General features: G+C 49.1%; 2 protein-coding genes across 7 annotated transcripts in view; one reads left to right on the forward strand and one right to left on the reverse strand.

The window, feature by feature from the left end:
• The first annotated feature begins 3,247 nt into the window (after positions 1 to 3,247).
• Positions 3,248 to 6,388, forward strand: FBXL22 (F-box and leucine rich repeat protein 22). The gene is made up of 2 exons (XM_055002858.1): positions 3,248 to 3,733; positions 4,925 to 6,388. The coding sequence occupies exons 1-2, from the start codon at positions 3,399 to 3,401 to the stop codon at positions 5,268 to 5,270; spliced, it is 681 nt and encodes a 226-aa protein (XP_054858833.1). The 5' UTR covers positions 3,248 to 3,398; the 3' UTR covers positions 5,271 to 6,388.
• Positions 6,389 to 6,893: 505 nt separating this feature from the next.
• Positions 6,894 to 12,184, reverse strand: part of HERC1 (HECT and RLD domain containing E3 ubiquitin protein ligase family member 1) — an 84,647-nt gene continuing 79,356 nt past the window's right edge. For all 6 annotated transcript variants that reach the window (XM_055003102.1, XM_055003099.1, XM_055003098.1 and 3 more), the window contains exons 74-78: positions 10,720 to 10,796; positions 10,038 to 10,290; positions 9,604 to 9,756; positions 8,332 to 8,637; positions 6,894 to 7,546 (exon numbers count right to left, since the gene is read on the reverse strand). In XM_055003102.1, the coding sequence (XP_054859077.1) occupies positions 7,361 to 7,546; positions 8,332 to 8,637; positions 9,604 to 9,756; positions 10,038 to 10,290; positions 10,720 to 10,796 (975 nt within the window). In that variant the 3' untranslated portion in view covers positions 6,894 to 7,360. The remainder of the gene's footprint in view (positions 7,547 to 8,331; positions 8,638 to 9,603; positions 9,757 to 10,037; positions 10,291 to 10,719; positions 10,797 to 12,184) is intronic.

Raw genomic sequence — 12,184 nt, forward strand, 5'->3', positions numbered from 1 at the left:
TATATATATATATATATATATATATATATATATATATATATATATATATATATATATATAGTTTCTACTTTAGTTGTTTTGACTTTTTTATATCAATGTTGGTTTGCTTTCTAAAGGCACATTTACATCAGAGAAACTTGAATCCTTATAGCAAGCACGATTAATGTGTATTCAGTTATGGAAAGCCAGAGAGTTGCAGCCAGCTCTCTCAGCTGTGATTCTGTAAGACTTCTCTCTCTCTCGTGCTCAAGTCTTGCGTCCGTGGGTTGCGCCCCAAACAGATTTCCTGGGGACTGACCCTGGGCTGCTTTGTAAAAGGGACGGTAAAAATGTGGTCTCATTTAAGCTGGCCAGCAAACTGCTGCTCCTTTGGCCTGGGGAGGCAGCGTCCCCTTCACAACTCCATGCACTTCAGTAAGTGGCTGAGCTTGTGGGAAGACAACCTAGTCCACAGGTCTGCTCCCCCCCCCTTTTAACCCTTGCTGTACCACAATGAAAAGATGAGTCCGGGTGGTGCTTTCCTCTAGGAAACTGGTTCTCTTTCACTCCACGCTGCTGTTTCCCCTCCCTGCTTATGAGCATAGCCTTGGTGTGGATGGCACCAAAATGTCATTCACCTGCCCTGCAACCCCTGAGGACTGTCAACACAGGAAGACAACGCAGGCAGCGCTGGCAAGATCCATTCTGAAGAGGGAACAGCCTATGCTCAAGGCGGAGGCCTTGGCTGGAGTATCTGCTGCGCATGTATCAGTTCAAGATTCCTTATTGAATTACTTCGCACCGTCAGTGATGGTTTCTTGCTGCTAGTTGGGTTTGGGGGAACATACAGTCCAGATGTGGTTTTGCTTCTCTGACTGCTTCTGTGACTTACACATACTTTTATCAAATTGGCAGTTCTAATACTGTTTTATTTCTGGAAGTTCTAGGCCGTCAGGTTTCCTTTTGCAAAAAGTATTAGGAATTCTCATTTCCTAGAACCCCCCTCCCCCCTTTCCCCAAGGAGCCTGGCAGTTTCAAAGGTACAGCTACCCTGAGGATGCTGTAGTAATTCTGGAACAGCATCTCCTTAAGCCAGGAGACAGCACCAAGCGCGAGGCCAAGGTTGCTTGCTGCCTTTCTCTACTCCCTGCTAGCTGCTCCTGGAAAGTGATGCAGCGGTGTCTTTGATGGTATCTTAAGTTCCAGAGCTGCTACTGGTTTGCAGTCTCCTCCTCGGAGGAGCGTTACCCTCCTTGTGCCCCAGAATTTGTTCTTTGTTGGAATGGGGCAGGTGACCTCAAATGCACTTAATTGTTCCTCCTGTTTCCAAGGCCATTTGGGGGTGCAGACCCCCCCTCCCCCCAGCCCAGTCTAATCAGTAAGTTGTGGCAACACACGTATTCCTCTTCCTGGTGGAGATCTTTGCTTGTACACTGGATTTTACTCAGTGAGTTGTATCAAAGTGACGGATTTGAAGCAGTAACCATGTACTGTGTCTGGATTAGTGTTGAATTTGTACCCTCCTTTGTATATAGCCTGCCTCTAAGGAGAATGAGGGGGGCCTCCTCCACTTCAGGCAGGTCAGCTGCTAGATGAGGGAGCAGGCATGGACAGTAAGCGAGGCAGCTGCTCCCAACCAGAGCAACAGCTTAACCTGCTGAGTCTAGCTGACCACGGCTGTTGTTTAGAAAAAGGTGCTGTTATGAGGAAGCCATTCGGCTCCCTGGGGCTGCCAGAGGACAGAATCACCTTTGAAAGGTAAAGATGGTCCCCTGTGCAAGCACTGAGTCATTACTGACCCATGGGGGGATGTATTAGACCAAACAGATGCCCTGCTTAGGAAACAGTGTTAATGGAGCCAAGTTCTGCCATTCCGTGGGAAATAAGAGCTACAGCAGCAAACTTGATGGTAGTGGTGGAGACTTGCCAACTTCTTCTTCGTAGTCCTTGGACATCTTGAAAACACTGCTAGCCCCTGAGGCCGCAGGGCCAGTGTTGTGAGTGTTTGCCGTTAAAATGTAGCATTTGGGCCTTGGGGAGAAGTCCAGAGCTCTTGTCTTTCATGAGGTGACCACTGGCCACAATTCAAGCTCTTTCAAAGTATATTTCTCTGGAAGATTTACCATTAAAAATCTTTTCTTCTCTCACTGGTTGCTGTGCTAATTGTGTGTTGTGATGCATTTTCTCTGGTAACTGGGTGCCAAATGATCCAAAGGGGTTAGCCGTGTTAGTCTGCAGTAGCAAAATAACAGGGTCCAGTAGCACCTTTAAGACAAGCCAGCTTTATTGTAGCATAAGCTTTCGAGAGCCACAGCTCTCTTCGTCAGATGCCATTTGGGTGCCAAATGGTGTCCCCCCCCCCCAATAGCAGGAGCTTTGTCAAGAATAGGGACTGTTCCCTGAAAGTCAGCTTTCCTTCCTTTCAAAGCCATCGTCAGGGGGTGGGGGTGGGTGGGGGCTGAGCTGTTTCATCTTTACAGGCTTTTTACTCTATTTTCCAAGGAAGCAGCTGTTTTTTCTTCAGCCACCTCTTGTATGTGGGCAGATGGAAGAGTTTTTTACCTTTTCAAAGCAGCTCTGAGTCGGCTACAGGATGCACCAAGCAGGTGGCGGCATCCCACTGGGTCCTGCAGTACCCAAACACCTGACCAGCTCTGCCTTTGCCCTCCTTGGCCGTGGCCCTTTAAGCTCTTTTTGAAGGTGGCTCCTATCTAGCGTCTCAAAAGAAGGAGCAAGCTAGAGCTATTTTTAAGCTACTTCTTAGGTTGCTGCTATGATAGAAACGAAAATCCTGGAGTGAGGAGGAGGAGGGGGTTAACACTGACTCCACTCTCACAGTTCCTTTGTCGGCTGCAGCCCCAGCTCCCAGAAGCCAGACCCTCAAGACTCCTCAACGGCAGCCGCATGTGGCATTCAAAAGGAGGACCTGCCTAAGGCATCCTCTGACTAGCCTAGGAGAGAAGGCAGGGCTGGAGATGCCTGCAGGCCGTGCTCAAACCTCTGCCTGCTGCGGAAAGCTCTTCCTTCCTCTTAGCCTCATTGGGCACTCACCTGCCTCAGTCTGCGATTCATGGCTTGGAATGCAGCCAGGGTTTCAAGTGATTTGCTCAGCTATTCCTTCCTTTGGAATAGGAACTCTAAACAAGCCCAAATCATCTCCCACACAACACGACTGGCCTCAGAGGAAGAGAGCGCCTTTTAAGGGAATGGTTTATCAAACTCAGCCATTGTGCTACTGCTTGAGCCGGTCCCTGGGGAGAAGACACCAAGGCTGCAGCCAGCCTCCCCTTGATCCTCTCCACCAGCTGCTGACCAAAAATAACCTCCATTCCACAACCATATTTGTGCAAGGGACCGAGAATGACTTGGGAGCAGGTTGGGCCTCCTCACTGCCAGCATAAACTAACGCAAGAAGAGGGATGCACATAACACAGCTGAACGGGGAATGCCTGTTGCACCTTTTTTCTTTTCTGGACAAAGACAGCCGGAAAAACCTTGGCCAAACATGCCACCGCTTGCTGGCGATCTTCAAGGAGCCCTCCCTGTGGCCTCTGCTGCACTTCCATTCTCCTTCGGAACTCACCAAGGGGAACTTCGTGCTGGGCCCAGCCTTGCGCTACCTCTCGATCCGCTGGCATTCGAGTCGTGTTAAAGTCTGCAACATTGAGGACTGGATGAAAAGCACCTTCCAGAGGGCTATCTGCAGCAGGCACGAACATGCCGTCAGTGACTTTTTGCTCCAAGTTGGCAAGAGGTAAGTCCCCCGCCTAAGAAAAGCTTCAGCTAAGAGGAGGGCTCTTTCTTCCCCACCCCCCGCCCCCCTGTTCCGATGGTAGGCTCCAGGATTTAAGTATCAAAGGACTCCTAAGCAGGGCCTGTTGATTCCCATTACAAACACTATCGAGCCTTTTTGGCGCCTCTCGCTGGAATTTCCTGAAAGGTTCCTGCTAGACTTACACGTGAAATAATCTTGGAAGCCTGTTAATATAAAAGGCAGAATTTTCCTAGTCCTCAACTCTCACTCCCTTCCCATGGCAAGGTTTCTACAGCTTAAAAAGAAAAATCAAGTTTTTTACTCTAGTATCCCAGGCCTCCAAAGGGCCTTTTCATCACCCTTCCTGTATCCTGCACTAGTCCTGCCCTGGCATTCCAAGAATTTTGCAAAGCTCTGTTCTCACCAACTGCAGCCAAAAGTGTTGTGCCGCTCTTCCTCACTCGTGAGCATTAACCATTGCACTGGTCGAGAATGATTTAGAGGGACAAGACAAGGGAACAGGCCCAAAGCAGCCCACAATGAGGAACTCCCTTTAAAAAAAAAAAGTCACCTCCCATGACACTCTCGGTAATTGGCAAACAACTTGACACTGGCCCTGAGAAGTCCTCAACAACTGCCTCTACCATTACTTTCTCAGGGCCAGGCCTGCCTCTCCTCAACTAGCCCAGATGCCACAGGCAGAATGCGAGCGGTTTACCAACTTGGCAGGAATCATCCACACCTTGAGCAGCGTTCCCCAATTGTTTAAATGCTATCTTCTATTTCTACAGCCCCATTGCCTAACTAACTGCTCTGGTGACACTTGAGCTCACAGCTTCCTCTCATAACCGCTCTGCAGCCTCAACGCCGTGTCTGGTTTGGCAAGTCCTATTCTGGGAGCCTAGCTTGAGATTTAGAATTCTAATATCCTGAGCTCAGAAGGCGGCTAATCCCCTTCAGCCCCTAATACTTGTAAATAGCGCAAGCAGGCCAGGGAGGTTATGTCAGAGGCTGAGGAAAAGCAGCCCCGGCAGCCAGTAGTGTATGCCACGCTCCGGGCTGCCTGGGAAGTCTACTGCACAGCTCCTGTGGGCAGCTGGGGCTCTGCTTCATGCAGCATGAGAGAGCCGGAGTTGGGAAGGGCTGTAGTGAACGTCTCCATCTCTGACTTGCAATGCCTCATGCTTTCAGATGCCCGAACCTCCTTGCTCTGAGCCTCTCGGGGTGCGGCCACGTTACAGACCGATCTGTTGGGCTGCTACTGCAGAGCTGCCCCTGCCTCAAGACTCTCCAACTGGAAAACTGCGTCCGGATCACTGACCAGATGCTGGAAGCCGCAATCCTCCATGCTTACTCTTTACAAACGCTGCATGTGGATTTCTGCAGGAACATCAGCCAGGCTGGTTTGCAGAGATTCCGGGCAAAGCGTCCTGCAGTAACGCTGAAAGCAGAGAGAAGTGCGGACATGATCCCAGACAAAGAGCCAGGCAGCAACTGGATGTCCGAAAGAGGAGCAAAGAAACTGATGTGGTATTAAAAGCAGCCTGTGGCTAGTATGCTTATATTGAGGGATCATGTCCATGTAACTATTTGTACAGACATGCATAAAACCCTTGGGCACAACCACTAGGGAATTCTCCTGGACAAACCTGTGGACCATGTAACCTCTCTCTCAAGGACCTCAGATTCTGACCTCTGGCTGTTTGCCACAGATTTTTGTCGTCTCACATACCCAGAAGTGCTGATGGCTATTATTATTTACATCATTCATAGTCTGCCTTTCTCACCGAGACTCAAGGCGGATTACACAGTGTGAGTCAGTACAGTCAGTTTCAAAGACATTGCAATAAACAACGTAAAGAGGGATGTTAAGGAATGTTCTGTGGGCATGAAATGTTTCCTTTCCACCAGCCAAGGCATTTAAAAAGGCGCTGTGTAAACATGCTACTGAAAAAGATCGCCAGTGGAATGCTACCTATTGTTGTAGTGGTCCAATGTGCCACGCTCAGAAATGTAAATTTCTTCTCACTTTAGGCTCTTCTGCCCTTTACTGAAATCTCAATTAACTTGTGATCATCTCCAAAGACCCCCCCCCCCAAGCACTGGGGAAGGACGTTGTACCTCTCCATTTGCAAAGGCTTTGTGTCTATTGTAATGGTTAATTCCTACCAAAATAAATTATTTGGTATAAATAATATACGCACCTTAAATCCATCTTTCTCTCTAGTCTTGCGTTAGCGCCTTCCCTCCTCCCCAAGCTTCCTTGAACTCTTCTCAGATCTTCTGATCCACCACCAAAGGCAAAGCACACAGCGTCTTCCCCAGTGGAGTGCGCCCGCGGAGACCGCCTTGGATTCCTGCACCCACCGTTTCTGCATTGAATTTTCTGGGTAGGATCTGATAAGGCTGGAGCAGTGTGTCAGGTTCAGCTTATGCACATCCCTGAGAGCAAGTGCCAGGCTCCACAGCGCAGTCATTTTTACATTCCCCTCTCGGTTCCTTGCCCCACCCCAGGCCAGCCTCAACAAAAGAGGGCCCAGCTTGCAACTCCACCTTTCTTTGCACCAAGCAGGGCTGCCTCCTTCCTCCCATGGGCTTTCTGCTTCCCTACCAGCCTATCTCCTTCTGTTGTGCCGGGGAACCCCGCCAGTGGGATGGCTGACCCACCATACCAGCCTCTAACTCTTAGTTGTTGTGGGTTTTCCGGGCTGTATGGCCGTGGTCTTGGCGTTGTAGTTCCTGACATTTCGCCGGCAGCTGTGGCTGGCATCTTCAGAGGTGCAGCACCAAAAGACAGAGATCTCTCAGTGTCACTTATCTCTATCTTTTGGTGCTACACCTCTGAAGATGCCAGACACAGCTGCTGGCGAAACGTCAGGAACTACAACGCCAAGACCACAGCTATACAGCCCGGAAAATCCACAACAACCATGGTTCTCCAGCCGTGAAAGCCTTCGACAATACTTCTAACTCTTAGTGTCATACAGAGAAGACAAGGGGGAAATGCAAAAAAGGAGCGCTGCTGTTGGTTCCATTCAGACTCGAAAAGGAGGACAAACAGAAGATCAAAATGCCAAAGCCAATTCTGGGTCAGCTCCACTCTAAAAACGGAGCCAATGATTGGCCAATCCTCCTCCTCACCAAAACAGCAAAACCCTCATTCAGTTCTTCAGTTTGCTTTATTTTCTCTGCATAAGGAACCCTGCACAGGCATTTCAAATTAAAACAAAAATAAATATATGAATATTCATGTAAAACTGTCCTTTCTAATGAACAATTATACACAATGTACAACTCTTCATGTTCACTGGGAGGGTTCGCAAACGTGCCACATTCCCAACAGAAAACGCACCAGGAAGGCTCCATGCAAACTTATCAAAAGAGAACAAAAATGAGGGGAGGGAGGGAGGGGGAAAAAACCCTGTTGCTGATCTCACTTTTGCTTTTCTTTGTTTACAGTCACAAAAAAATAAACACATCTAAGTTTCATTACATTTATCGTAACTAAAAACGTGGCCACTGTTGGTTTGCTTCTAAAACATCTATCGGTACCATAAAACGGTGTCAACATTGAAATCTGAGATGGGGCACAAAGTGCAGGAGAGAAAGATGGTTTTGAGCACAGAGTCAGTAGTCTGTGTCGGAGCCCTCGGCGTTGTCCACGTTCCGGGACAGCATGTAATTGTCCATGTCTATAGACCTGCAGTTGTTGATTGCGTAGCGCAAACGCTCGGCCATGATTAGCTGGCTGGAATACGGCGGGAGCCTCAGTTGAAAGAAGCAAGTCTGTGAGGTAGGCAGGCTGTCGTAAGGCTGCAGAGAGGGAGATAAGAGCGGCAGGAGGCCATTAGGCACCCATCCATCAGAAACCCCCCTGGGGAAAGCACCTTTCCCTTTCAAGACGGGCAACATTCTTGGGGGAAGCGAAGTTTCCAGGCATGCTCAGGAACTCCGTTGCCGAGGAGACTTCTGGGAATCAGAGGTGGCAGCAGTGCCCCACCGGCAGACCCCTCTCCCATCCCTTCACCCTCCTCAGTGGTTCCCTGCCCCAAAGGACTGGCCCTGTCAAGCGGACAAGGACTGCTTCTGGGTTCTTCCCCGTGGGTTGCTGGCCAGGCTGCCCTGCACCTGTGCTGGCCATTCCTATCCCGCCTGCAAAGCCAGCTCCGTCTCCTTGTTAGAGGGTGGGGCATGCAGAACCTCTTGTTCACAGAATGGTTCTTCAGCACATTTTGGAGACTTGAAGCGTGTCTCATGCCCCGAGTCAAAACACCCTCACCTGCAGGAACTTCTTCATGCGCACAAGACAGCATATGCCCAAGTGCGCGAAAACCTCGGTGACTGTTTTTTCCCTGAACAAACTGGTGGATTATTCCGTTTTTGGTGTGAATTAATACTTGTTCGTTTTACTCCAGCTCCTTTCATGAAAGGATTAACAAGTTTGTATTATTTGTATATTGATTTTAGTTTTTGTTTTTATCGATTTTAACTGTTCACCGCCCAGAGCCCCTGGGGATGGGCGGTATATAAATTGAAAAAATAAATAAATAAAAATAAAGTTGGAGCAGGAAGGAAGGAGGAGGGAACTTGTGCCTTACCCGATCAACCTTCATTATTTGGAAACGCTGAGAAATGTCTGCTGTGTTGGCTGGCAGGCGAGACCTTCCTGACACGAACCTCATGAAAAGGACTCGCTCCTCGTTCGAGAACTCTTCCAGGGTGTGCCAGAACCACTGGACCAGCTGGTGCTGCTCGTCCACCTCCCGGTAGCGCACCACCTTCTTCAGGACGTCCACCGAGATTTCGGGCATGCCACAGACCATCTGCTCCAGCTGCTTGGCCGTCAGGAGGGAGAGCAGAGGCACCGGGATGATCCAGGACATGCCTTCCCGCACGGCGGCCACCTGCAACTCCGAGAGAGGTCCCATGGGGCTCTGCTGCACAGCTGCACACGCCAGAGAAGCGCGCGGGGGGAGGGACACAGCAGACCCCCACAGGGGGGAGGCAGCGGCAGGGGCAAGCTTTGGGCTCTGGCATGCCGCCACCACAACCAGCAGATGAGCCAGAAACACAGTTGCCTCTAATTCTAAGGCATGTTTTAGAGGAATGCCCACCCCCCTGCAAAAAACCGCAACACACACTTCCAGTTTTGAAATGCCACAGTTACTGTAAATAACCTGGCCTGGCAATTCTTTTATACTGTTGCTTGCTATCAGCAAAGCACCGGGAGAGATAGAAATTACACTTTGGGCTGCATCAATGTAACTAAAAGCCTGAGAGCAGCCCAGACATCTTTCCAAAGGACACAAGAGCTTGCAGGCTTCCTGGCTATCCCACTGCCCTTTCGTCTCCCTCTCAGGGACCACCTTGGCAGCAGCCACTCCCTGGCAGTGCCAGCTCAAAAGCCATCTAGTATTAGTCTACCTAGAAGCCACGGTTGTGTGGAGCCCCACCCCCGGCTCAAAGGCAGCTAATACGGAGGGCCAACGAGACCTGGAGCCAGCCCTGGAGGGAAGGAGGGAGCGGGGAGGGAGGGAGAGCCTTCCTTCGAAGTCCCCATTCACCCCTTCGGACATCAACGGAATGGAACGGAGCAGCTGCCTGGAAAGTAAACGAGTGGCATTCCCAGATCAAACCGTTTCTGAGGGGCATGTGCGGTGGGAAGGCTGCCTCTCTGAGCTTTAGCAAGTCCTAAATTACAAAAATTCAAGGAGGAGACAATGAAGGGCTTATGCAGAAGAGACTCTCGGATCTCTGGAAATCCCAGTGACCAACAGACTGAATAATCCTGAACCGCGGCTTTAACTGAAACATGCTTGGGGGAAACCCAGCGTGAGAGCACGTCGGCCTGCCTTGGATCAGATCCTCACCTGGCGGTCCATTTCGTGGAGCCTGTACTCAATGGCTCTCTCCACGTATTCCTTCCTGTTTGAAAAGGTCAGGGGGATGCTGTTCCCACCAGGGATTATGGGAACCATCTTCCCGTCAGCACTCTGGCCCACGAAAGAATCCAGAGGAATCATCTGGCAGAGAGACAAGAGAGAGGCTGTTCAGGCGAAGCCTCAGGGTCCTCCGCTGCGCTTCCCACTTTCAGCGTGGCTCGGAAGTGTCCTTTCTGAGACAGCCTCAGGGACAAGCTCATATTGGCAAGACCCCCAGGACCCCTTCTGGCACACAAGTCAACATGGCACACCACAAGCAGTTCTGCCACACTGACAGATGCCCCCGTGAGTGGTGCTCACGGGCACCCTCCGGCCTGAGGAGAAGCAGGAGGTGCGGGGAAGAGCGCGGCTGCTCCACTGACCTCGTGGAAATTCTCTTCCCTGATCCCGCTGTCTTCAATGTGAAGAATGCTGTTGAGGGTTTGCACGTAGAGAAGGTCCACTTCCTCGAGGTCCTCCAAGGCCAGTGGGATGCAGCAAAGCTGCTTCCAGGCCACTGGGGCCAGGTGGAGGTCCAAGGGCTTCTTGGTGCGGATGGCCACGCCCATCAGGATGCCCAGAAACTTGAACTGCAGCAGCTGCTCCTCCAGGCAGGCCGAGGGGCTGAAGAGGAACCTTCACAGGATGCAAAAAGCACACGCACACAAGTCACGCTGCATCCCAGGCTCCGCCGCTCAGGATCTCAGCCAAGGGACCCGGTTCAGCGTTCAGTGGCGCTTCAACAGGTACCGGCCACCTTGTTTCTCTTCCTTCCAAAATGTAGGAAGGAGCATTTGCAGGCACAGGCAAAAATCCCCCTCCCAGAAAATCCCTTTCTGTAGCCCCCTGTGGCATTCAAGCACACCTCCTCATTTGGCACAACTTGCTTTCCCGGGTTCTGGAACCACAACAGCACTGCTTGCAGTTCCCTAAACACCACAAAGCGGCGTCTTTTCTATTCCTGCCCCAGAAGGTGAAATCCTTAATGCCATATTCAAACCTCACAATTAGTTCAGAACCCACCAGGGAAACAATCTTGGAAGAAGCAAAGACTTTGCAACTCACCGATCTCTGTTGTAGCCAACTTCAGCTGTTGCGTTGGGGGAAGGAATCAGAAGGTCTACGACACCCGTTTCGAGTTCCTTGGAAATTAAGAGGCCAAAGCAAAGAATAGAGCCATTTTAAGTCTAGAGAAAGATTTCTGTATAAGGAACAGTTCTTTTTGCTGAAGGGAAAAGTCCTTCAAGCAATTTCCATCAGAGATTTCTGCTATACATGCCAACATACACAAACCAGTTGACTGCTCCTGCCTTGAGCATGGAAGAGCCAATGTAAAAATATAAGACAATATTTATGTTTGCACACACTGTCAAAGTGAACACAGTATCTGAGGCCTGGAGACTCCCAATGGGCACGACCCAGCAGAGGAGTCCTCCTGAGTAAGCACTGCTGAACAGAAGGGGAGCTGCACAGCCTTCTTTTCTAAAGTCCTAGAGTGGAGAAGGTCTTAGAGTCTCTCCGCACCAGACGCCTGGCTGCATGTCCGTCAAGTGTCAGGAGGCAAAATGTTAGCCAGGAAGCGTAGTTTTGGAAGACAAAGACGGTGGAGATCGCTCCAGAGGGGACGAATTCTCTCACAGTCCTCCGCTGCCTCTGGTGTGCCAGGCTGTCTCCCCTTCCAGAGCTTTTACCCGGCTGCCCTCGCTGATTAAAACTTTGTTTTTTTTTTTTTGTAAAATTTTTATTGGGTTAGAACATTAATATTTTTACATTACATTGCATTCAATTATCCCCTAATTTTTCGTTTCTAACCCCCTCCCTTTCCCCCCCTTTTGTTGACTTCCAACAGCTTTCCCACCCTCTGTCCCTTTTCCCTTACTTCTATTAATTTCCTCTATCTAAAACAAATATATATTCTCCATTATATTAAGCAGTACATCTTTAACTCTTTTACTTACTAAACATCCAAACTATACTTCTTTAGATAAACAATTTATCCCATTTTCCAGTTTTGAATATTTCTGTATGTCATAAACCATAAAAATTTCCCACATTTAAATCAAACAATTTGATTTGTTCTCTCTATATTAATCATTTCTTCTTTTTATAGTATTTCTATATAACTCATCACATAGTCAGTCATTTTAACTCTTCTATACATTCAGTTTGGTGCATATAAGTCTTATCAAGTAAAAAAAAAAAATATTGTTAATTACTCAATCCTCATGTTTAAACCGTTAATTATTCTCTATCAATATTCTATCAATTAACCTTTACATATCTATATATATCTCAATCAATTAATTAATCTAACTGCTTATAAATTCACATTTCTCTTCCTCCCCCGGTAAAGTCACCCCTCTCTTTTATACTTGTATTGTACTTCAGTAGTTCTCAAACTGCCACAGTTTTCCTCCCACCTCCCACTTCTTCTCCAGATATTGTTTCAGCTTCTCCCAGTCTGTGTTAAACTGCCCTGAGTCCAGATCTCTCAGTTTTCTTGTCATCTTGTCCATTTCAGCCATATACA

The sequence above is a fragment of the Eublepharis macularius genome, chromosome 18, assembly GCF_028583425.1.
Source record: "Eublepharis macularius isolate TG4126 chromosome 18, MPM_Emac_v1.0, whole genome shotgun sequence".
In the NCBI taxonomy this organism is placed as follows: Eukaryota; Metazoa; Chordata; class Lepidosauria; order Squamata; family Eublepharidae; genus Eublepharis; species Eublepharis macularius.

Bases quoted from the DNA above. Each gene is read 5' to 3' on its own strand.
- FBXL22 (XM_055002858.1), top strand. From the start codon at position 3,399: ATGCACATAACACAGCTGAACGGGGAATGCCTGTTGCACCTTTTTTCT. The intron at 3,734-4,924 runs GTAAGTCCCCCG...TCATGCTTTCAG, and splicing joins TTGCTCCAAGTTGGCAAGAG to ATGCCCGAACCTCCTTGCTC.